The sequence below is a fragment of the Mobula birostris genome, chromosome 10, assembly GCF_030028105.1.
Source record: "Mobula birostris isolate sMobBir1 chromosome 10, sMobBir1.hap1, whole genome shotgun sequence".
NCBI lineage: Eukaryota > Metazoa > Chordata > Chondrichthyes > Myliobatiformes > Myliobatidae > Mobula > Mobula birostris.
In genome coordinates this window covers 6154146-6178759 of record NC_092379.1, presented here as the reverse complement: position 1 = coordinate 6178759, position 24614 = coordinate 6154146, and the positions used below count along the sequence as shown (strand labels likewise).

Genomic DNA, 24614 nt, shown 5'->3' with positions numbered 1-24614 from the left:
GTGTTTTCTTCCAGTCTCACAGGTAATTGTCTTTCTTGTGATATCGTTCTGGAGGGACATTGTATCATTTTTTAATGCATGCATTTCTAAATGACAATAAACGAGGACTGAGTGTCCTCATAATCTAATAATTTAATCTAATCCAATCTGATTGAAGATCATTTCATTGGAAGTTGTGCAAATATTTCTCCTTGTGTTTCAGCTTCATTGATTTAGGTTTTTAGTAAAGATGGAGCCTGTTTGTTAATTGTTTGGGACCATATTGATGAAGTGTCTTCCTACGCTCATAAAACGCTGACCGTTTCGAGCTCCTAGCCTATGGTTGTAGCTAGAAACGGCACAAACACGCAACACTAGTGATCACAGGTCGGAGTTTGATTCCTGCTGCTGTCAGGAAGGAATTGGTGCGTTCTCCCTGTGACCGTGTGGGTTTCCTCTGGGTGCTCTGGTTTCCTCTCCCATTCCAATACTGGCTGTTCTCCCCATTTCTGTGAGGTTCCTCCAGGAGCTACAGTTTCCTCCCAAAGTCCAATACTGTCCATTCTCCCCGTTTCCTCCTACATCTGAAATTCCTCCGGGAGCTCCGATTTCCATGCACATCCCAATACTGTCTGCTCTCCCCGTGACTGTGAGATTCCTCCCGGAGATCCGGTTTCCTCGCACATCCCAATACTGTCCATTTTCCCTATGACTGAGAGATTCCTCCAGGAGATCCGGTTTCCTCCCAAAGTCCAATACTGTCCGTTCTCCCCGTTTCCTCCTACATCTGAAATTCCTCTGGGAGATCTGGTTTCCTCACACATCCCAATACTGTCTGCTCTCCCCGTGATTGTGAGGTTCCTCCTGGAGATCCGGTTTCTCCCACATTCCAAAGACGTAGTGGTTAATTGACTTGTGGGTATGTTATGTTGTCGCTGGACGTGTGACGACACTGGTGGGCTGCCCCCAGTACAATCCTCAGACTGTGTTGGTCACTGATGCAAACAGCTCATTCCACTTAAGTTTCAACTCCCAGTTTATTGATTTATTTATCGGGATACAGCGCAGAATAAGCCCTTAGGGTCCTTCGAGCTGGAACGTTGAGCAATCCCCTGATTTAATCCTATCCAAATCACAGGACAATTTACAAGGACAAATTAATCTACTGATCGGTACGTTTTTGGACTGTAGGAGGAAACCAGAGCACCCGGAGGAAATTCACACAGTCATGGGGAGAACGTACAAACTCCTTACAGGCAGCGTGGGAATTGAACCCGAGTCACCGGTACTGTAAAGCATTGTGCTGACCACTATGCTACCGTGCCTCCCCAATCCCGTGAGGTTTACGGGACTTCCTGTGCTCATCACTTTAGTGTGATATATAGAGTTAACCCCCCTTCTTTAATCTCCCCCAGGACGCCGTGTTTAGGAGAGTGTGGTAAACCATGTATATATGTTGTAACTCGGTTACCTGTCTGGACACGCCCCTCTGCTGACTGCCCCTGTGGCTCCTCCCACAGAGTTCTGTATAAAGGTGTTCGGCTTGCCCCTCCCCCTCAGTCCGGGGGCAGGCACTCACTGTGGAGGTCGTATTGTACAGCGAATAAAAGCCTTTCAGTATTTTACCAAACCTCAGTCTTTTGGAGTTATTGAAGGTGCTTCAGAGAGCAATACCCAGAGTCATAAACTTTCTGTCACGAGTACTGAGATACGCTGAAAAGCTTCTGTTTTGCATTCCGTCCCAGTGGATCACCCCAAACCTCAGTGCCTTAAGGCAGTACAAAAGAAACAATACCAGTTCAGGGTTCAAAGTTGTCATATGGCAAAGTTGTCTTATTAGCCAGTCAAAATTGGTCCAATCACAAACAAGAGAAAATCTGCAGATGCTGGAAATCCAGAGCAACACACGCTCTAAGTGTTGGAGGAACTCAGCAGGCCGGGCAGCATCCACGGAAAAGATTGATGTTTCAGGCCGAGACCCTTCAGCAGGACTGAAAGGCATTTTGTTTGTGTTCCACAGTCAGTAGTTGATTGATCCACTTAAAAACTGCAGCCACTCTTTCCCCTTGGTTGGCTTGCACACTATGGCAATGATTTTCAGTTCTGAGGGGAGGGGTGTTATAAAGTGGAAGGCTTGGTCTCTCTCACTTTCTGTTGTCCCCAGGGCACGCCTCACAGAACCATTGGGAAGGTATGCTCCTCTCACACTTTTAGCAAAGTATCTGTCTGGTGTATACTTAATATTGTAGTTTGTGTAGCTTGGGAGAACTTAAATGTTTGGTCCAATTTTTTTACTGTCAGTAAATAAATGGATAATATACTTATTGGTAGTCTGTGTCTTCTGTCTCGCTCACCAAAGCGAGGAACCTGCTTCCATGTTACAAAAGTTCAAAGTAAATTTTATTCCTAAAGTACATATATGTCATTTTCTTGTGGGCATACTCATCAAAATCCACAATATAATAATAATCATAACAGGATCAATAAAGGACCACCCAACTGTGACACTTAACCGGAGTGCAGAAGACAACAAACTGTGTGAATGCAAGTATAAATAAATAGCAATAAATAACAAGAACATGAGATGAAGAGTCCTTGAAAGTGAGTCCATTGGTTGTGGGTATAGTTTAGTGATGGGGCAAGTGAAGTTGAGTGAAGTTATCCCCTTTGGTTCAAGAGGCTGATGTTTGAGGGGTAAGAACTGTTCCTGAACCTGGTGGTGTGAATCTCAAGGCTCCTGTACCTTCTTCCTGATGGCAGCAGCGAGAAGAGAGCATGTCCTATGTGGCGTGGCTCCTGGTAATAGATGCAACTTTGCTGCGACAGCGTTTCATGTAGATGTGCTCAATAGTTGGGAGGACTTTACCCGTGATGGACCGGGACAAATCCACTACTTTCTGTAGGATTTTTCATTCAACGGTAGAACGAGGGAACACAACACAATCCTCATAAAGGGATCAGAAGAGGAGAGGGTGAGCAATTTCAAGTTCCTGGGTGATAATAGTCTCTGAGGATCTAACCTGGTCGCAACATATCGATGTAGTTATAAAGAAGGCAAGAGAGCGGCTATACTTCATTAGGAGTTTGAGAAGATTTGGTTCGTCACCTCAAACACTCGAAAACTTCTACAGATGGACCGCGAAGAACATTCTGACTGGCTGTATCACCATCTGGCATTGGGTGGGGGGGTGGGGGGGAATCCACTGCGCAGGATCAAAGTAGAAACATAGAACCATAGAAAACCTACAGCACAATATAGGCCCTTCGGCCCACAATGCTGTGCTGAACACGCACTTACTTTATAAATTACATAGGGTTACCCATAGCTCTCTATTTTTCTAAGCTCCATGTACCTATCCAGGAGTCTCTTAAAAGACCCTATCGTTTCCGTGTCCATGACCATCGCCAGCAGCCCATTCCACGCACTCACCACTCTCTGCGTAAAAAACTTAGCCCTGACATCTCCTCTGTACCTACTTCCAAGCACCTTAAAACTGTACCCTCTTGTGCTAGCCTTTTCAGCCCTGGGGAAAAGGTCTCTGACTATCCACACGATCAATGAAGTAAGTTGCAGAAAGTTGTAAAGTCTGTCAGCTCCATCATGGGCACTAGTCTCCGTAGTATCCAGGATATCTTCATGGAGCGATGCCTCAGAAAGGCATCTTTGAGGACTCCTATCTCCCAGCACATGCCCTCTTGTCATTGCTACCATCATGGAGGTGGTATAGGAGCCTGAAGACACACACTTAACGATTCAGCAACAGCTTCTTCCCCTCTGCCACCAAATTTCTAAATGCACATTTTGAACCCATGGACCCTACCTCACTTTTTAAAAATGTATTTCTGTTTTTGCACTAATTATTTTGCTGAAGTTCCCCAACCATATCGCAGCCACCACCCTGCAACCAGACATTGTCCTAGTGTTTGAGTCTACTAAGCCAGTGGTGCTGCTGGAGCTGACAGTCCCACGGGAAGATAGCTTGGAAGAGGCCTTTGAAAGGAAGCTCTCCAAGTACGCAGGACTGGTCAGCAACTGTCAGCAGGCTGGATGGAGAGCGAGGTGTCTCCCAGTGGAGGTTGGTTGTAGGGGATTCGCAGCCCGTTCTTTAGTTAGAGCCTTCAGCATTTTGGGCATCGAGGGAGAGAGGAAGAGGAGAGCCATCCGCAGTACCACCGATGCGGCAGAAAGGGCCTCAAGATGGCTGTGGCTCAAAAGAGGGGAGCCATGGAGTCACAAGTAGCTAGCCATCTGGACACAAGCTGGGGTCTGATCAGCCCCGGCTGGGTCACCTGGAGGAGGCTGTATGATGTTGAAAGACCCAAAACACCCGATGATTCCAGAAACATCACTGAAGATGTGTCCCGAAGCATCAATAGATGTATGTACACAGCAGCTAACTTAACTATTTAATATACATATATATATATATACTTACTGTAATTCAGTTTTTTTTCTCTATTGTTATGTATTTCATTGTACTGCTGCTGTAACGTTAACACACTTCACGATATCTGCCGGTGATATGAAACCTGATTCTGATTCTGACTCAGAGCCATTGGTGTTTCCATACCAGGCTGTGATGCAGCCAGTCAATACACTCTCCACTGCACATCTATCGAAGTTTGTCAAAGTTTTAGATGTCATGCCGAATCTGCACAAACTCCTGAGGAAGTAGAGGCGCTGTTGTGCTGTCTTCATAGTTGCACCAACGTGCTGGGCCCAGAAATGCAGAAGGTGGTGTTACAGGTAAAGAGACAGTGCAGGGCAGATGGACATTAGGATAAAAGGGTCATGACGAAGTAAAGTGAGAGATCAGGAATTCCTCTTTATTGTATTAGAGATTGTTTTATTTTGTAATTGCAAAACTTAAATCTCATCGCAAGAAAAAGCTGGAGCCAGCAATGTGAGTCCAACTTCAGAGTTTACTTCACGCGAGGCGCGCACGTGTTATGTGGTGGCGTCATGATATATGCAATTCAAGTATTTTTCCGTCCAGTCATACAAGCGTACAGGAAAGAAACAGGCCATGTGGCCCATCTAGTCCGTGCTGAACCATTTAAATTGCCTCACTCCCATTGACCACCACCCTCCAAACCCCTCCCATCCACGTACCTATCCAAGCTTCTCTTAAATGTTGAAATCGAGCTCACACGCACCACTTGCACTGGCAGCTTGATCCACACTCTCACTGCCCTCTGAGTGAGGAAGATCCCCCTCATGTTCCCCTTAAACTTTTCACCTTTCACCCTCAACCCATGACCTCTGAGGTCCCACCCAACCTCAGTGGAAAAAGCCTGCTTGCATTTACCTTATCTATACCCCTCACCATTTTGTACAAATCTCTCCATATAATCAATTATATAAACAACAAAGAATGCTTAATTGAACAAAATATTTGCGAGATTACTCAAATAATACTGATATATTAAATACACAACAGAAATCTGTTCAAGAGTCTTAAAGCAGGGGGTAGAGTTGATGCTTGAGCCTGGTGGTACGTGTTCCCAAGCTTTTGTTAAAGATTTAAAATCTGTGTGTGCAGCAAGAGGATTAAAAGGCATAAACAGATTAGTAATAAGACTCAGCCACGGTATTATTGAATGGTGGGACAGACTCAGGAGGGGCTGAAACACCTACCTTTGAACGAGACGTCGTTCAGTGGAGATGAGGACTGAGTGGACTGCCAAAGGACCAGGAATTACTACACAACAGTAGCCTTGAGGGACTTTGCAACACCCCACGGTCAGCTCAAAGTAGATTTATTATCAAAGTACGTATATGTCACCGTATACAACCCTGAGATTCGTTTTCCTGCGGGCATTCACAATAGGACGGAGAAATACAACAGAGTCAATGAGAAACTACAACAAAGACTGGTAAATAATCAATGTGCAAGCAAAGAAAAACTGCGCAAATACACAAAATAAACAAACGATAAAATAAAGTTATAAATTAATTAGGTCAGAAGTGGAGAGAGTGACCAGTTTCAAGTTCCTGGGTGTCAAGATCTCTGAGGATCTAACTTAGTCCCAACATATCGGTGCAGTTATTAAAAAGGCAAGACAGCGACTATACTTCATTTGGAGTTTGAAGAGGTTTGGCATGTCAACAAAAACACTCAAAAACTTCTATAGTTGTACCATGGAGAGCATTCTGACAGGCTGCATCACTGTCTGGTATTTGGGGGGTGGGGAGCTCCTGCACAGGACTAAAAGAAGCTGCAAAGGGTTGTAAATTTAGTTCGCTCCATCTTGGGTACTAGCCTACAAAGTACCCAGGACATATTCAAGAAGTGGTGTCTCAGGAAGGCAGCATCCATTATTAAGGACCTCCAGTACCCAGGGCATGCCCTTTTCTCACTGTTACCATCAGGTAAATAGACAGGTAGATAAGTAGATAGATAACCAGATAGAAAGATAGATAAACCAATAGATAGATAAATAGACAGACAGATAGATAGATAGAGCTTTATAAAACTCTGGTTATGCTGCATCTGGAGTTTTGCATACAGTTCTGGCCACTCTAGGAAGGAAGTGGAGGCTTTGGAGAGGGTGCAGAAGAGTTTTAGCAGGATGCTGCCTGGTTTAGAGGGAAGGTGGTATCACGAGAGACTGGACAAACCTGGGTTGTTTTCTCAGGAGCGGCGAAAGCTGAGGAGGGATCTGATAGAGGTTTATAAGATTATGAGAGGTATAGGTAGAGTGGACAAACAATATCTTCTTCCCAGGATGAAATGTCTAAAACCAGGGGGTGTGTCTTTAAGGTGAGAGGGGGTAATTTCAAAGGTGATGTGAGGGGCAAGTTTTTTTTTGCAGAGAGTGGTGGATGTCTGAGGTGGTGGTAGAGGCAGATACGTGAGGGACTTTTAAGTGACAGATAGGCACATGGATGAAAGGAAAATTGAAGGATATGGACATTGTGTTGTAATAAGAGATTACTTTAATTAGCCATTTGATCCCTAAGTTAAATCTAGTTAAATCATAACAAGGGGAATTGGGTAGAAGAGCAAAGAGGTCCTTCTGCAGCTGTACAGAGCCCTGGTGAGACCACACCTGGAGTACTGTGTGCAGTTTTGGTCTCCAAATTTGAGGGAGGACATTCTTGCTACTGAGGGAGTGCAGCGTAGGTTCACAAGGTTAATTCCCTGGATGGTGGGACTGTCATATGTCGAAAGATTGGAGCGACTGGGCTTGTACACTCTGGAATTTAGATGGCTGAGAGGGGATCTTATTGAAACATTTAAGATTATTAAGGGATTGGACACGCTGGAGGCAGGAAGCATGTTCCCGCTGATGGGTGAGTCCAGAACCAGAGGCCACAGTTTAAGAATAAGGGGTAGGCCATTTAGAACGGAGTTGAGGAAAAACTTTTTCACCCAGAGAGTGGTGGATATATGGAATGCTCTGTCCCAGAAGGCTGTGGAGGCCAAGTCTCTGGATGCTTTCAAGAAAGAGATGGATAGAGCTCTTAAAGATAGTGGAATCAAAGGTTATGGGGATAAGGCAGGAACTGGATACTGATTGTGGACGATCAGCCATGATCACAGTGAATGGTGGTGCTGGCTCGAATGGCTGAATGGCCCACTCCTGCACCTATTGTCTATTGTCTATTAAATGGTTGGCACAACACTGTGGGCGGAAGAGAGCGTTCTTGTGCTATACTGTTCTATGTTCAGTGGACACATAGCTAGATAGATAGATAAGATAATGAGGCCTCTAGAGTCGACTGTGGATGTTGTGTCCTGGCTGTCTAGATACACAAGCCAGGGCAGTACGATATGGAGAGCAAGCTCCCCCTCTCCAAGCATCTGATGAACCCAAAGGAACGGCAGAGATTGATACAGTTTGGCACCAGAGTGTTGCAAGAGTTGCCAGTCAGCATTGAACTCAATGTAGGACTGCCTTAGAGACCCCAGCTCTGGATTTTTCCCTCAGGAGTTACTCTCAAAACCTTCCCCGTGAGTGGGTGGAGCCACAAGGCAGCAGAAGATGGAGACCAGTTTTCCTTCTCCTAGATGAGCTGCCAACCACGGCTGACAAGCCCCATCCGCCCGAAGCGACTGGTTTTAAGGCGCCAGTAACCTGTCTTTGCCTCTTCTCCTGTCAGTAGAAACAGTTCGGCCGGGCTTAGTAGCAAAACCACACATGAAGGCCGGGAGATGGGCTTGGTTGTCAGAAGCTATCTGAGATGCACAACATTGGGAGCATTTAATAGGTAGTGGAGCCGCTATCACCCCTGGCTATAACAACTTTAAGGATAGTTAGATAAATAGATAGTACTGAGAACATGAGTTGTAGAGTCCTCGAAAGTGAGTCCATAGTTTGTGGAATCAGTTCAGTGTTGAGGTGAGTGAAGTTATCCACACTGGTTCAGGAGTCTGATGTGTGGAATCAGTTCAGAGTCGGGGTGAGTGAAGTTATCCACACTGGTTCAGGAGTCTGATGTGTTGAATCAGTTCAGAGTTGGGGTGAGTGAAGTTATCCACACTGGTTCAGGAGTCTGATGTGTGGAATCAGTTCAGAGTTGGGGTGAGTGAAGTTATCCACACTGGTTCAGGAGTCTGATGTGTGGAATCAGTTCAGAGTTGGGGTGAGTGAAGTTATCCACACTGGTTCAGGAGTCTGATGTGTTGAATCAGTTCAGAGTTGGGGTGAGTGAAGTTATCCACACTGGTTCAGGAGTCTGATGTGTTGAATCAGTTCAGAGTTGGGGTGAGTGAAGTTATCCACACTGGTTCAGGAGCCTGATGTGTGGAATCAGTTCAGAGTTGGGGTGAGTGAAGTTATCCACACTGGTTCAGGAGACTGACGTGTTGAATCAGTTCAGAGTTGGGGTGAGTGAAGTTATCCACACTGGTTCAGGAGACTGACGTGTTGAATCAGTTCAGAGTTGGGGTGAGTGAAGTTATCCACACTGGTTCAGGAGTCTGACGTGTTGAATCAGTTCAGAGTTGGGGTGAGTGAAGTTATCCACACTGGTTCAGGAGACTGACGTGTTGAATCAGTTCAGAGTTGGGGTGAGTGAAGTTATCCACACTGGTTCAGGAGTCTGACGTGTTGAATCAGTTCAGAGTTGGGGTGAGTGAAGTTATCCACACTGGTTCAGGAGTCTGACGTGTTGAATCATTTCAGAGTTGGGGTGAGTGAAGTTATCCACACTGGTTCAGGAGACTGATGTGTTGAATCAGTTCAGAGTTGGGGTGAGTGAAGTTATCCACACTGTTCAGGAGTCTGATGTGTTGAATCAGTTCAGAGTTGGGGTGAGTGAAGTTATCCACACTGGTTCAGGAGACTGACGTGTTGAATCAGTTCAGAGTTGGGGTGAGTGAAGTTATCCACACTGGTTCAGGAGTCTGACGTGTTGAATCAGTTCAGAGTTGGGGTGAGTGAAGTTATCCACACTGGTTCAGGAGTCTGACGTGTTGAATCATTTCAGAGTTGGGGTGAGTGAAGTTATCCACACTGGTTCAGGAGACTGATGTGTTGAATCAGTTCAGAGTTGGGGTGAGTGAAGTTATCCACACTGTTCAGGAGTCTGATGTGTTGAATCAGTTCAGAGTTGGGGTGAGTGAAGTTATCCACACTGGTTCAGGAGCCTGATGTGTTGAATCAGTTCAGAGTTGGGGTGAGTGAAGTTATCCACACTGGTTCAGGAGACTGATGTGTTGAATCAGTTCAGAGTTGGGGTGAGTGAAGTTATCCACACTGGTTCAGGAGTCTGACGTGTTGAATCAGTTCAGAGTTGGGGTGAGTGAAGTTATCCACACTGTTCAGGAGTCTGACGTGTTGAATCAGTTCAGAGTTGGGGTGAGTGAAGTTATCCACACTGGTTCAGGAGACTGATGTGTTGAATCAGTTCAGAGTTGGGGTGAGTGAAGTTATCCACACTGTTCAGGAGTCTGATGTGTTGAATCAGTTCAGAGTTGGGGTGAGTGAAGTTATCCACACTGGTTCAGGAGACTGATGTGTTGAATCAGTTCAGAGTTGGGGTGAGTGAAGTTGTCCACACTGTTCAGGAGTCTGATGTGTTGAATCTGTTCAGAGTTGGGGTGAGTGAAGTTATCCACACTGGTTCAGGAGTCTGATGTGTTGAATCAGTTCAGAGTTGGGGTGAGTGAAGTTATCCACACTGTTCAGGAGTCTGATGTGTTGAATCAGTTCAGAGTTGGGGTGAGTGAAGTTATCCACACTGGTTCAGGAGTCTGACGTGTTGAATCAGTTCAGAGTTGGGGTGAGTGAAGTTATCCACACTGGTTCAGGAGTCTGACGTATTGAATCAGTTCAGAGTTGGGGTGAGTGAAGTTATCCACACCGGTTCAGGAGTCTGATGTGTGGAATCAGTTCAGAGTTGGGGTGAGTGAAGTTATCCACACCGGTTCAGGAGACTGATGTGTTGAATCAGTTCAGAGTTGGGGTGAGTGAAGTTATCCACACTGTTCAGGAGTCTGATGTGTTGAATCAGTTCAGAGTTGGGGTGAGTGAAGTTATCCACACTGGTTCAGGAGACTGATGTGTTGAATCAGTTCAGAGTTGGGGTGAGTGAAGTTATCCACACTGTTCAGGAGTCTGATGTGTTGAATCTGTTCAGAGTTGGGGTGAGTGAAGTTATCCACACTGGTTCAGGAGACTGATGTGTTGAATCAGTTCAGAGTTGGGGTGAGTGGAGTTATCCACACTGGTTCAGGAGTCTGACGTGTTGAATCAGTTCAGAGTTGGGGTGAGTGAAGTTATCCACACTGGTTCAGGAGTCTGACGTGTTGAATCAGTTCAGAGTTGGGGTGAGTGAAGTTATCCACACTGGTTCAGGAGTCTGACGTGTGGAATCAGTTCAGAGTTGGGGTGAGTGAAGTTATCCACACTGTTCAGGAGTCTGATGTGTTGAATCAGTTCAGAGTTGGGGTGAGTGAAGTTATCCACACTGGTTCAGGAGTCTGACGTGTTGAATCAGTTCAGAGTTGGGGTGAGTGAAGTTATCCACACTGGTTCAGGAGCCAGTTACCTGTCAACGCGGTGTCTGGCCAGGAATGTACCCTACTTTCCTGCCACGTTTGAAAGCAGGAGCATTTTATCTCAGCAGAACTTACCACATTTCTGTGAAGTGATTGCTGTGCACTCTTCCCTTCCCTCTTTTAAATTCCTTTTTAATTGTGTGTTGTGGATTTGCATATGGAAACAGCACAGCTGTGTGTTTACAGTACATAACTCTTCTAATAGCTGTATCCTTAGGCAATTAAAAGCTGTTGTTCAGGGCTATCATTAACCAACACAGCATCAATGAGTTCTCCTCCCACTCCGTCTTTTTTGGGCTTTTTCTTGCAATTATGCCTAATTATATGTTAAACAGACAACGTCCATCTTGTTCAGAGGAGAGGCGTGTGTGTGCGCGCACAGAAACATGCACACACACCCATACAGATACAGCATGCATATGGACCAACACATACGTAGATATACATACATGAATTCCTGGTGAAACAGAAGGCCCTCCCCACCAAGAAACTGCTACCCCTAAACTTCTACAATTGCACAGACTCTTTCCGACCCACCTCCCATCCATTAACTCGCACAGTCAGTTCCTCCAGGTTGACGACGGCCTAACCCTGTTCTAACGAGAGAAAGGCAACCAGGTGTGAATCCTTTGAAGGTGGGGAGCTCGCTGTGCACCAGTTGCAATGGCGCTGGTCAGGATGAGGTCTCAATGCACAAGTGAGGTGATAGGAGACCAGGCCTTGAGCACGCAGGCTACAAACACATCACAGACACACGCCGCGAACACTGCAAACACAGCTTACAAACACAGACCCGCAAATACACACTGCCAACACACATCACAGACATCTCGAACACCGCCAACACAGCCCACAAACACACAGTGCAAACACACACCGCAAACACGCACAGCAAACACACATCACAGACACACACACCTTGAACACAGCAAACATATACAGCAAACACGCACAGCAAACACGCACAGCAAACACACATCACAGACACACACCTTGAACACTGCAAACACATACAGCAAACACGCACCGCAAACACATACAGCAAACACGCACAGCAAACACACATCACAGACACACACACCTTGAACACAGCAAACACATACAGCAAACACGCACAGCAAACACGCACCGCAAACACACACTGCAAACACACATCACAGACACACACACCTTGAACACAGCAAACATATACAGCAAACACGCACAGCAAACACGCACAGCAAACACACATCACAGACACACACCTTGAACACTGCAAACACATACAGCAAACACGCACCGCAAACACATACAGCAAACACGCACAGCAAACACACATCACAGACACACACACCTTGAACACAGCAAACACATACAGCAAACACGCACCGCAAACACATACAGCAAACACGCACAGCAAACATGCACCACAAACATGCACAGCAAACCCGCACAGCAAACACACATACCAAATACGCACAGCAAATACACACAGCAAACACGCACTGCAAACACGCACCGCAAACACGCACAGCAAATACACACCACGAGCACACCACAAACACACCATAAACTCAGACACTTCATAAACATGGGCTCATCCCAAACACAGAGAAGTACAAAACACACACACACACACACAGCATAAAAGGCATCAGACTGAAGAGTCGACAGTTTGTCCATAGATGTTGCCTGACTTATTGAGTTCCTCAAACATTTTGTCTGTGAGTCACACATATCACACCCATGCACACACACACACACACACACTCACACACACTCACTCTCTCTCACACACACACACACACACACACACACACACACACTCTCTCACCCACACACACACTTGTTCATTTTGCCCACATACCTCTCCTTCACATCCCTAACCCGAACCCGTCTTCCTTTCTCCGTGTTCCCCTACCTGTCTGCTTCCCTTCTCCCTCTCCCACGTTGGCTTCCTCACCTCAACCGCTCCCCCATCTTAAACCCAGTTCCCCTGTTCCCTCCCTCCCTCCTCGTCCAACTAGCCCCCGTCCATCCCCTACCCGTCACCATGTTTAGGGTCTCTACACACCATGGATTAGCGAGACGGTTCCCCTCCTGCAGAATAAACCTGCCCTCATTACCAGGAGGCTGTGAGCTGCTCATAATGGGCCTGGTGTTTGAGAATCACTGAGGCTTAGTGGGAGATATGGGGCGTTTCTAGGCGTGGCTGCCAGGCCTGTTGGGCGGGTGATCTGTAATCGGGAAGCGGCCTTGGAGAGGATGATGGAGAACAGTGGGAGGAGAGGCCTTATTCTCCAGCCACAACTAGCCAACCTGTTATGTATTTAATATTTCAATAATCTTATATATATATATGGTTTGATTAAGCATTCTTGTTTTTTAAATTATTATTAATTATGGATTTTATGTACAAAAGCATTAATTGCTGACGTTGTCACGCTACCATGTGATACGTGCACGCCTTGCCTGAAGTAAAAAATGAAGTCACGCCTGTATTTTCCACACCACAGCTTCCTTTGGATTTGCTTAATGCTTCAAAGCTACAAAACAGAACGGATCCAAAACAGCGAGTATTGAACTGTTTCACTACGCGTAAGTGATCCCCAAAGCCATGGGGACTTTGAACACTCTCAGCTCAGAAATTTCACCAGCACGAGATGCCAGAGATTCAGCATCTGAATCCTCTGGTCTTAGACTCCCTCACGCAGGAAGCACCCTCTCCACATCCACTCTATCGAGATGGAAGTTTCATGGGCAACGACCGAACTCCATTTGGCAGCTGCTGGGAAGGTGGTTCCACTTGAGAAGGTAGACAAGAACCAATCAATTGCGAGCAGTTTCTGGCCATTATCTAAGAAAAGACATGTTGACACTGGAGGGGGATCAAAGGAGGTTCACGAAAATTATTCCAGGATTGTAAAGCTTGTCATATGAACAGCATGCGATGGCTCTGGGCCTGTATTCACTGGAATTCAGAAGAATGAGGGGTGACCTTATTGAAAGCTACTGAATGGTGAAAGGCCTTGAAAGGGTAGATGCAGAGATGATAGTTTCCATGATGGGAGTGCCTAAGACCAGAGGACATGGTCTCAGAATAGAATGGCGTCCTTTTAGAGTGGAAATGAGGAGGAATTTCTTTAGCCAGCATGTGGTGAATCTATGGAATTCTTTGGCATAGGCAGCTGTGGAGGCCAAGTCTTTATGCATACTTAAGGCAGAGGTTGATAGATTCTTGATTAGCCAGGGCATGAAAAGATACAGGGAGAAGGCAGGAGATTAGCACTAAGAGGAAAATGGATGAGCCATGATGAAACGGCAGAGCAGACTCGATGGGACAAATGGCCTAATTCTGCTCCTGTATCTTATGGTCTTGCAATAAGGAAAAAAAAACTGAATTTAAAGTTAAATAAGTAATGCACAAAAAAGAAATTTAAAACAATAGTGAGTAGTATTCATAGGTTCAATGTCCATTTCAAAGTGAATATTACACTGTGTAGTAGCCATGCGCCATCTCAGTCAATTGGATGTTTCCTGGTCTACAATTTACCCGCTGTTGTTGGTGTCCTATTCATGCAACGGGGTGTTGATTGCACCATGTATATGCAGACATGTATTAGTTAAGTGAGAGTTTCCTGGTCTGCAATTTACTGTTCTGATCTGTATTTTAAATTTAATCTACAATCCATATTCAGATCTGAAGGTTGGTTGCTGAAGTTAATATTTGCTATATATATCCTAATTCCAGGATAGGTTCTAACAGCCTTGATAGAGTGGGTGTGGAGAGGATGTTTCCTGTCGTGGGGAAGTCTAAGCCCAGAGGACACAATCCTAGAATAGAGGGACATCCACTTAGAATGGAGATGAGGAGGAATTTCTTTAGCCAGGGAGTGATGAATCTGTGGAATTTGTTATCACAGGTGGCTTTGGAGGCCAAGTTATTGAGTATATTTAAGGCAGAAGTTGAGACGTTTCTGATTAGTCAGGGCATGAAGGGGTAGGGTGAGAAGGCATAAGATTGGGCTGAGAGGGAAAATGGATCAGCCACAATAAAATGGTAGAGCAGACTCGATGGGCCAAATGGCCTAATTCTGCTCCTGTATTTTATGGTCTTATGGCCTTAATAAATCTAACTGGGAGCTCGGGAGAAACCAGTCAGGAGAATTTAGGCATCACACACAGGGGGATTAAGAGGAAGGGCAGAGATTTTGTCCCCAGGGGAAGGTGGATGAACATGTACAGAAGAAAGGCATAAACACAAGAGACTCTGCAAATCCAGAGCAACACACACAAAATACTGGAAGAACTCAGCAGGTCAGGCAGCATTAATAGAGAGGAATGGAGTGAAAGAGGAGGAAAGGAAAACAAGGTTCAAAGTTCAAAGTAAATTTTATTATCAAAGTACATATAAGTCACTACATAAAACCAAGACTTATTTTCCTGTGGGCAGGCTCAAGAAATATTTAGAATAATAACTATAACAGGATCAATGAAAGATCAACCAGAATGCAGAAGGCAACAAACTGTGCAAATATAAATAAGTAGTAATAAATAACAAGAACATAAGATAATGAGATAAAGAGCTGCATAGTTGTAGCAACTGTTCTTGCAGGTCATCCTTGGGCAAGGTGCTTAGCCCTGTCCGATCAGGATCATGTGAAGCCATGGGGAACAGGTGGTGGATGGTTGTACAAGCAGCCTGTGCAGATCACAAGTCCTGGTTATGTGACCACTGACGCCAAGCAGACAATCTCCAGAGAGTATTGATAATGGTTGGGGATCACCTGTCTTGTAAAGACACTGCCCAGAAGAAGGCAATGGCAAACTACTTCCATAGAAAAATTTGCCAAGGACAATTATAGCCATGGAAAGACCATGATCGCCCACATCATACAACATGGCTCATAATGATGATGTCATACAACATGGCACATAATGATGATGATGGTGATTGTGTAAAGAGGGAAGGGAGGAACGTGAGCAGACATTACTCCTCTGTGAAGTAACTGTGTCACGTTCGGCATCCCATGTTCCTGATTAAAACGGGTTTTGTTAATATGATGCATTAATTTCCATTGGTTAGGCAACACTGAAAAGAGGTATGACACGTTTTTTTCCCCACTACTCAGAGAAAATTTAGTGTGTTGGGGACAGTTGGCAGCTTAGGGTGGTGGTATAGGTGGGGTGGGGGCATCCGGACCAAGGGGACAGGACCTGTAAATAAGGCACAAAGGGTGCAGGGAGGTTTTGTTGAACATACAACCAATGACAGAAGAAGGTCTTTCGATCTCCTCAAGCCTGTTTTACCATGGCTGATCAACAAGCACTTTTCCCACCCTTCCATGCTCCCACTCTCAGACACAGACCACTCACACCTACCGACCCCCAGACAGGCCACTTCTGACTCGACCGTCCTTTCCCCAGGATCCTCAGCATCACAAACATCAGGCCTCCAACCTCGGACTTCACTCCAGGCTTCACCAGTCTTCGGACACCAGATTTATCTCTCCAGCTCAAGCTAGTCCATCGATCCTGTCCGACTGAGAGAATTCCTTATCTCTGTCACCACTCGTGCAAAGATCAGCCATGGTGAAACAGGCTTGAGGGGCCAAATGGCCGCTTTCTGTCTTTAGCTGTACGTTCAAGAAATCAACCTGCACGACCTGTGACGTTGGCGATCCTAGTCTATCCATGACCATGATTATTCTTGGCAAGTTTTTCTGCAGAAGTGGTTTGCCATTGCCTTCTTATTTTTACAGACGGGTGACCCCAGCCATTATCAATACTCTTCATAGTCATAGTTATACTTTATTGATCCTGGGGGAAATTAGTTTTCGTTACAGTTGCACCATAAATAATAAATAGTAATAAAACCATAAATAGTTAAATAGTAATATGTAAATTATGCCAGTAAATTATGAAATAATTCCAGGACTAGCCTATCGGCTCAGGGTGTCTGACCCTCCAAGCGAGGAGTTGTAAAGTTTGATGGCCACAGGCAGGAATGACTTCCTATGACGCTCTGTGTTGCATCTCGGTGGAATGAGTCTCTGGCTGAATGTACTCCTGTGCCCACCCAGTACATTATGTAGTGGATGGGGGACATTGTCCAAGATGGCATGCAACTTAGACAGCATCCTCTTTTCAGACACCACCGTCAGAGAGCCCAGTTCCATCCCCACAACATCACTGGCCTTACGAATGAGAGATTGTCTGCCTGGCACCAGGTCTTGTGATCTGCACCAGCTGCTACTATGGCCATCCACCACCTGCTCCCTTGGCTTCATAAGACCCTGATCAGGGGGCAGGGGCTGAGTAGGTGCTACACCTTGCCCAAGGTTGACCTCCTTTGGTAGAGACGTCACCCAAAGTAAACCATCACCAACATCAATCCTGCTGAGCTCCAACGTACTCGGAAAGTGGGTACTCGAAGGAACCTCCCCCAGCTTGCCTCGGAATTGAACAGAGGTTCAGTTTGGTGAAGGGTTTCTCCTTGCATTTTTGCAATGGGAGTGAAGTAGAGGAGTTGATAGCTGGTGGAATACCAGACAAGTGAAAAGCAATCAGTTACAATTCAATCAGAGTAACTCTCCATCTTAATGTCTCTGGAGTGAAACCAGCAATAAATCACAGATTTTATGAGCTGCCTCTTGTACAGAGATCAGAAGCAACACAGCTGAATGACTAAGCAACTCCGGCAAAACATTAAGAACAGTTTACCCTCAGCACGGAACCAAGAGACAAACATTCCAGGAGATTTTCAAAATGGTGCTCGAGTTTTCTTTTTGGAACATTTCAAGGTCTGTACAGTTGACAGGTGTCAGATAAATTCACCCCGTTTCCAACTGGCCCCGTCACCTTCGTGTGCTTCCTCTCTAACTCTCATCATTAACTATTTCATCAATTATCCTGGAAGACGTTATCAATGACCATTATCAATATTTACAGATACTCCATGGAAGGAGTTCTGTCCAGGATGTAAAACAGCAACAGCTCTGCCTGAGATTGCTAAACAAAAATGCAGAGAGTTTGCAATATAGTCCAGTCCAGATATTACTCCCCTCCTCCTTCTCTCTTTAGAAGGCTGAGAGGGGATCTTATTGAAACATTTAAGATTATTAGGGGATTGGACACGCTGGAGGCAGGAAGCATGTTCCTGCTGATGGCTGAGTCCAGAACCAGAGGCCACAGTTTAAGAATAAGGGGTAGGCTATTTAGAACGGAGTTGAGGAAAAACTTTTTCACCCAGAGAGTAGTGGATATGTGAAATGCTTTGCCCCAGAAGGCTGTGGAGGCCAAGTCTCTGGATGCTTTCAAGAAAGAGATGGATAGAGCTCTTAAAGATAGCGGAATCAAAGGTTATGGGGATAAGGCAGGAACTGGATACTGATTGTGGATGATCAGCCATGATCACAGTGAATGGCGGTGCTGGCTCGAAGGGCTGAATGGCCCACTCCTGAACCTATTGTCTATTGTCTTCTTCTTTTCCCCACTCCGACCGTTTACCTCTTCTCACCTGCCTATCACCTCCCCCTGGATCCCCCCCTTCTTTCCCTCTCTCCTATGGTCCACTCTCCTCTCCTTTCAGATTCCTTCCTCTCCAGCCCTTTACCTTTTCTACACACCTGGCTTCACCCGTCACCTTCTGACTGGCCTCATTCCCCTGCCCCCCTCCCCCCACCTTTTTACTTTAGCGTCTTTCCCTTCCCTTCTCAGTCCTGGTGAAGTGTCTCGGCCCGAAACATTGACTGTTTAGGGTTTCCATGGATGCTGCCTGACCTGCTGAGTTCCTCCTGTGTCGCTACGGAGTGATCTGTCCAGACGGAATGCAAGCAGAAGTCTTTTTTTCCCACTGCACTTTGATATAGGCGAAGATAATGAACCAATTACCCCGATTGCCAACTGGATGGTCAATGAACAGCTTGTCCCTATGGTGACCCTGTTCTGGCCCTTTCGGAGATTTTCCTTTATCCTAATTACAAGAGATTCCGTAGATATCGGAAATCCTGATCAACACACACAAGATGCTGGAAGGAGCTCGGCAGGTCAGGCAGCATCTACGGAGGGGAATAAGTAGTCGACGTTTCAGGCTGAAACCCTTTGTCCGGATTTTATTCCTCTCCATAGACGCTGCCTGACCTGTTGAGTTCCTCCTGTATTTTGTGTTTCCTTTATCCAATTCATTCCCTCTCCGCCATCATTGCAACTTAAAGACACATGCTGAATAAGGATCCTTGACCTGTATTCTCCCTCCACAGATGCCACCGGATCTGCTGAGTGCTTCGAGCAAGTTTTGCTCCGATTTCAGGATCCGTGACAATTAGAGACAGGCCTGGGAAGCAGTTCTTTGAAGATATGAGTTTTTAAAGTTTCATACTTGCGAACTGGGGACACATTACGCGACCACTGACTGGATACAGTACAATTAAACCAATACAGCTTGTCAGACCACGCCTGACCATTCCTTGTGTGCAAGGCAACCATACTAGTAAGCTGGAGTCACAGAGTAACAGAGAACTACAGCACAAAACAGGACCTTCAGCCCATCGAGTCTATGCTGTACTATTAGTCTGCCCCGACCATATCCCCCTCCCGTTCATTAACTTATCCAAACTTCCCTTAATTGTTGAAATCAAACCCACATCCACCATGTCTGCTGGCAGCTTGGTCCACCATCTGAGTGCAGAAACTCCCCCTCATGTTCCCCTTAAACTTCTCACCCTTCATCCGTAACCCATGACCTCTAGTTCTAGTCTCACCCGACCCCCAGTAGAAAATGGTCTGTTTGCATTTTCCCTCTCTGTGACCTTTCACATTCACCTGAACCCCATCTAGTTCATAATTCTTATTGACTGTCTATTCTTCAACCAACATAGACAAGCATAACTTTCTCTTCATTTTCAATCTCCCCCCCCTCCCCCCCCCCGCCGGTGAAGTCCATCCGCAAGGTTTTTACAAATAAAAAGGGACACCATGGAGATAGCTAAACAAGTATCAAGGAATTTCTTCTCTGCGATGAATTTCTGGAATTCCAGACCACAGTGTCATGATATACATAGAGTCAAGACTAACATAGACAGGTCAATAGGCCTGATGCTGAAGGAACTCAGCAGGTCGAGTAGCATCTGCGAAGGAAAATGCCTCAGGTTGAAACCCTTGCCCAATCCCATTCATATTCCAGAATCGGGCTTTGGTTTGCATCTGAAACAGACAGGAATTAGGACAACAGGAAATTCAAAGGATTTGTGGATTGGGCAGAGAGGTTGAGTTCAGACCAACGGTGGCATCACCCACGATCTTATCAAATGACGCGATATCCTTAAGGGACTGACTCCTGTTGTTTGGACTGTCCAATACAGTCAAGGACAATCATGATCATGGAAAAGCCATGACCACCCACACGGGGGTTCGACACAGACCTGCTCTCCGCAAAGATGTCTCACCTTACCTTTTACAGAGATGTTTGGCGGGGGCCCCTCAATCCGAAGGTTCCAAGGAGGATCCCCCAGGTTGGCGAAGTCCCTCATGCGGAGGTAGCTGATGGTCAGCCGGATGATGGAAGCCTTGTCGAGCTGGCTCGTGATGGCACCCGGTAACGGGAGCATCTTCGCCAACTCGTAAAACTCGAAGTTCTCCTTGCCTCGTCGGAATCGGGCGGCATTGCGAGACTTCTCCTTCCGTAGGGCCTGCAGGCTGGAAAGAGAGAGGGGGAGAAAAAAAGATCTAGATTCTTTCCACAGTCTTTACCAGTTGCTCATCTTTCTTAACCCTCAAAGTCATGCATGTCAGGAGAGTTCCTTCTTTAGGTTGGATCTGATTATTGTAGAGTCACAGATTTATAAAGCACAAAAGCAGCTCCTTCAGCCCAACATGTCCAAGTTGCTTACCTGAGTTGGTGACATCTGCCTGGCTTTGGCAATGGATTGTGACATGTTTTATACCCATATGAACCTTATTAAATCGACTGTGAGAAGGTGGTAGGTGCGCAGTGTATCGATTGGGCCTCCCGCGTGCAGCAGGCTCTCTCTGTGCGGGCTTTTGAGCGTTCCCATTTTCACCCCAGCGGGTCGGTTTTGCTGCTCCCTCACGGTAAGCTGCCCCTCGTGCACAATGGCTAACATGACTCAGTAAAAGAATGTTGTAATCCTACTACTCCTTTGATCATTTTTGGTCCGGGTGTATGTAACGACGTATAGTGAGATGTCAGACTCACGGAATAATACAGCCCAGAAACAGGCCCTTCGGCCCAACTGGTCCATCCTGACCAGATACCTATCAAGGCTAGTAAGATCTGCCCACATTTGGTCCTTCTCACTCTACATCAGGGGTTCCCAACCTGGGGTCCAAGAATCCCTTGGTTAATGGTATTGGCCCAAGGTATAAAAATGAATGGGAACCCCTGCTCTAAATCAAGGATTCCCAACCTAAGCTCCACAGACCCTAGGTCCAAGGTATAAAAATTTGGGAAACCTTGCTTTAAATCTTTCCTATTCATGCCCCTGTCCAAATGTCTTTTTTTTCATCATAATTCTAACTGTCTCTACCACTTTCTGAAGCAGTTTTTTCATTGTCCAACCACTGAGCACATCTACATGACACAATATCACAGGAAAGCAGCATCCATCATCAGGGACCCCCACCACCCAGGCCGTGCTCTCTTCTCGCCGCTGCCATCAGGAAGAAGGTACAGGAGTCTCAGGACTCACACTACCAGATTCAACAACAGTTACTACCCCTCAACCATCAGGCTCTTGAACCAAAGAAGATAAGTACACTCACCTTGAACCATCATTGAAATATTCCTACACCCAATGATCTTACTTTAAGGACTCGTTATCTCATGTTCTTGTTATTTATTGCTATTTATTTATATTTGCATTTGCAATTTGTTGACTTCTGCAAAACCTGGTTGATCTTCCAGTGATCCTGTTATAGATATTATTCTATAGATTTTCTGAATAGGCCCACAGGAAAATCAGTCTCAGGGTTGTATGTGGTAACATACGTGTACTTCATTAATAAAATTTACTTCGAACTTTGAACCCTCTGTGTGAAAAATTTGCCCCTCAGGTCCCTTTAAATCATTCTCCTCTCCCCTGAAACCTGTGCTCTCCTACTCTGTGAAAAAAGCTATGACCATCCACCTTACCTACACTTCACAGTGTTACAAACCTCAGCGAAGTAGACGCAGTCTGTCCAGCCTCTCCTGACAACTCAAGCCCGCCCGTCCTTGTGAATATTTCAGAACCCTCTTTACCTTTACATTATGAATATTCCCATCACACACTCCCAGGACAGGGACAACACGGGTTAGATACAGAGTGAATCTCCCTCTACACTGTCCCATCACTCACTCCCAGGACAGGGACAGCACGGGTTAGATACAGAGTGAAGCTCCCTCTACACTGTCCCATCACACACTCCCAGGACAGGAACAGCATGGGTTAGATACAGAGTGAAGCTCCCTCTACACTGTCCCATCACACACTCCCAGGACAGGGACAGCACGGGTTAGATACAGAGTGAAACTCCCTCTACACTGTCCCATCACACACTCCCAGGACAGGGACAGCACGGGTTAGATACAGAGTGAAGCTCCCTCTACACTGTCCCATCACACACTCCCAGGACAGGGACAGCACGGGTTAGATACAGAGTGAAGCTCCCTCTACACTGTCCCATCACACACTCCCAGGACAGGGACAGCACGGGTTAGATACAGAGTGAAGATCCCTGCATATTGTCCCAGCACACACTCCCAGGACTATTCAACACACAGCTTAGGCAGTTATTTGACCCTATGCTCTGGAAGTTTGCAGTATAGTTGGGCGGCGGCGTCGCATAGTGGTTAGCACAATGATTTACAATGCAAGCAACCTGGGTTGAATTCCCACCACTGCCTGCAAGGAGTTTGAGTTTCTCCCTGTGACCATGTGGGTTTCCTCCTGGTGATCCGGTTTCCTCCCACTATCCAGGGACGTACCCTTTGTTGGTTAATCGGTCATTGTAAATTGTCTTTGTGAATAGGCTAGGATTAAATTGGGGGATTGCCTTGTGGCACAGCTCGAAGGCCTGGAGGGGCCTATTCCGCGCCGTATCTCAATAAATAAATATTCATTTATTTAGATTTAGATTAATTTATTTATCATACGTACATACACACATATAGCAAAATGTATCATTTGTGTTAACAACCTCAGGCCACACAAAAGACACTTTTGTTTGGGTTGCCTGCAACCTTCTTCGAGCAGAAGTTGCCAACCCAGGGTGCACAGGTCCTTTGCTCCATGGCATCAGTCTGTGGTATAACAATGGTTGGGAAGCCCTGTCTTGGAGGAATGGTGCTGATTGCCCTCGCACACAGACTGAGGGACCGGGACTCGGGAGCACTATTGAGCAGGGGTCCGGGTGACCCCTGCTGAAGGGGAACTGAGTCTCTCTTGGTGAAACTCTCCGGCATCTCACATGGAAGCCTGGACGAAAAGTTGGGCACATTTACTGCAGGAGGTGGGAGATGAAGGGGGCTGCTACGTGGCACAGCTTCTGGGGCTGGGGTTTGGAAATTGAAGACACATGGGTGCAGATGCCCCAGAGCCAGTGGCTCTGAGCCACGGATTGGCTGAGGAACATATTTGGAAATGAGAAGCACTGCGTCCTGCCAGAATGAGACACGAACCATGACAATATTTACACAGCTGCAATGGAAAGAGACAAAGGGAAAACAGCTCCCAATTGGAATGCGTAAAGCTTGCCGAACGTCTGGCATGTCAAATCAAGGCGAAAGCATGCAAGACAGCTCTGGAAACATATACTCAAGATCCTTTGAACAAACATGGAGCCTTCTCAGTGAGAGCCCAACACATCTTCGTGGCCAGACCGAGCGCACAAGGGAGACTGCAATGTATCCCAGCACATTCTGAGAATCAGGTGATAATTTTCCAAGATTTAGACCATAAGACCATAAGATATAGGAGCAGAATAAGGCTATTTGGTTCATTGAGTCTGCTTTGCCATTTCATCATGGTTGATCCATTTTCCCTCTCCTCCCCAATCTCCTGCCTTCTCTCCGTATCCCTTCGTACCCTGACTAATCAAGAACCTATCAACCTCTGCCTTAAATACACCCAATGACTTGGCCTCCACAGCCACCTGTGGCAAAGAATTCCACAGATTCACCACCCTCTCACCAAAGAAATTCCTCCTCATCTGCGTTCTAAAAGGACGTCCCTCAATTCTGAGGCTGTATCCTCGGGTTGTAGACTCTTCCACTGTTGGAAACATCCTCTCCTCATCCACTCTACAAGGCCCTTCACCATTCTACTGAATTTCAGTGAGTAGAGGCCCAGAGCCATCCAACACTCTTCGTAGGGCATGTCTTTCATTTTATACAATAGGTAACAGTCCAATGGTCAGTGTTGGCAAAAGAATTTACAATGACTCATAAACTATAGGCACTTCATTGGCTTTAACGTTACATCTAGTAAACCAGTGGACACTGTCTGAACAGAAAGGTTATATCCATTAACATAGAATGGGATGTTAGGCTCACTGAGTTTTCCATCTTGGAAACAGACCCTTTTGCCGAAATGGTCTATGTCAACCAAGATATCCACCTAAGCTGGTCCTACTTGCAAGAATTTGTTG

The 24614-nt window shown here is 46.0% G+C and overlaps 1 protein-coding gene across 1 annotated transcript in view; it reads right to left on the bottom strand.

The window, feature by feature from the left end:
- LOC140203783 (neuronal PAS domain-containing protein 3-like) overlaps positions 1-24614 on the bottom strand; it is a 765293-nt gene that overhangs the window by 466540 nt on the left and 274139 nt on the right. Inside the window, exon 3 of the mRNA XM_072269856.1 lies at positions 20419-20663. Coding sequence (XP_072125957.1) covers positions 20419-20663 — 245 coding nt within the window. The remainder of the gene's footprint in view (positions 1-20418; positions 20664-24614) is intronic.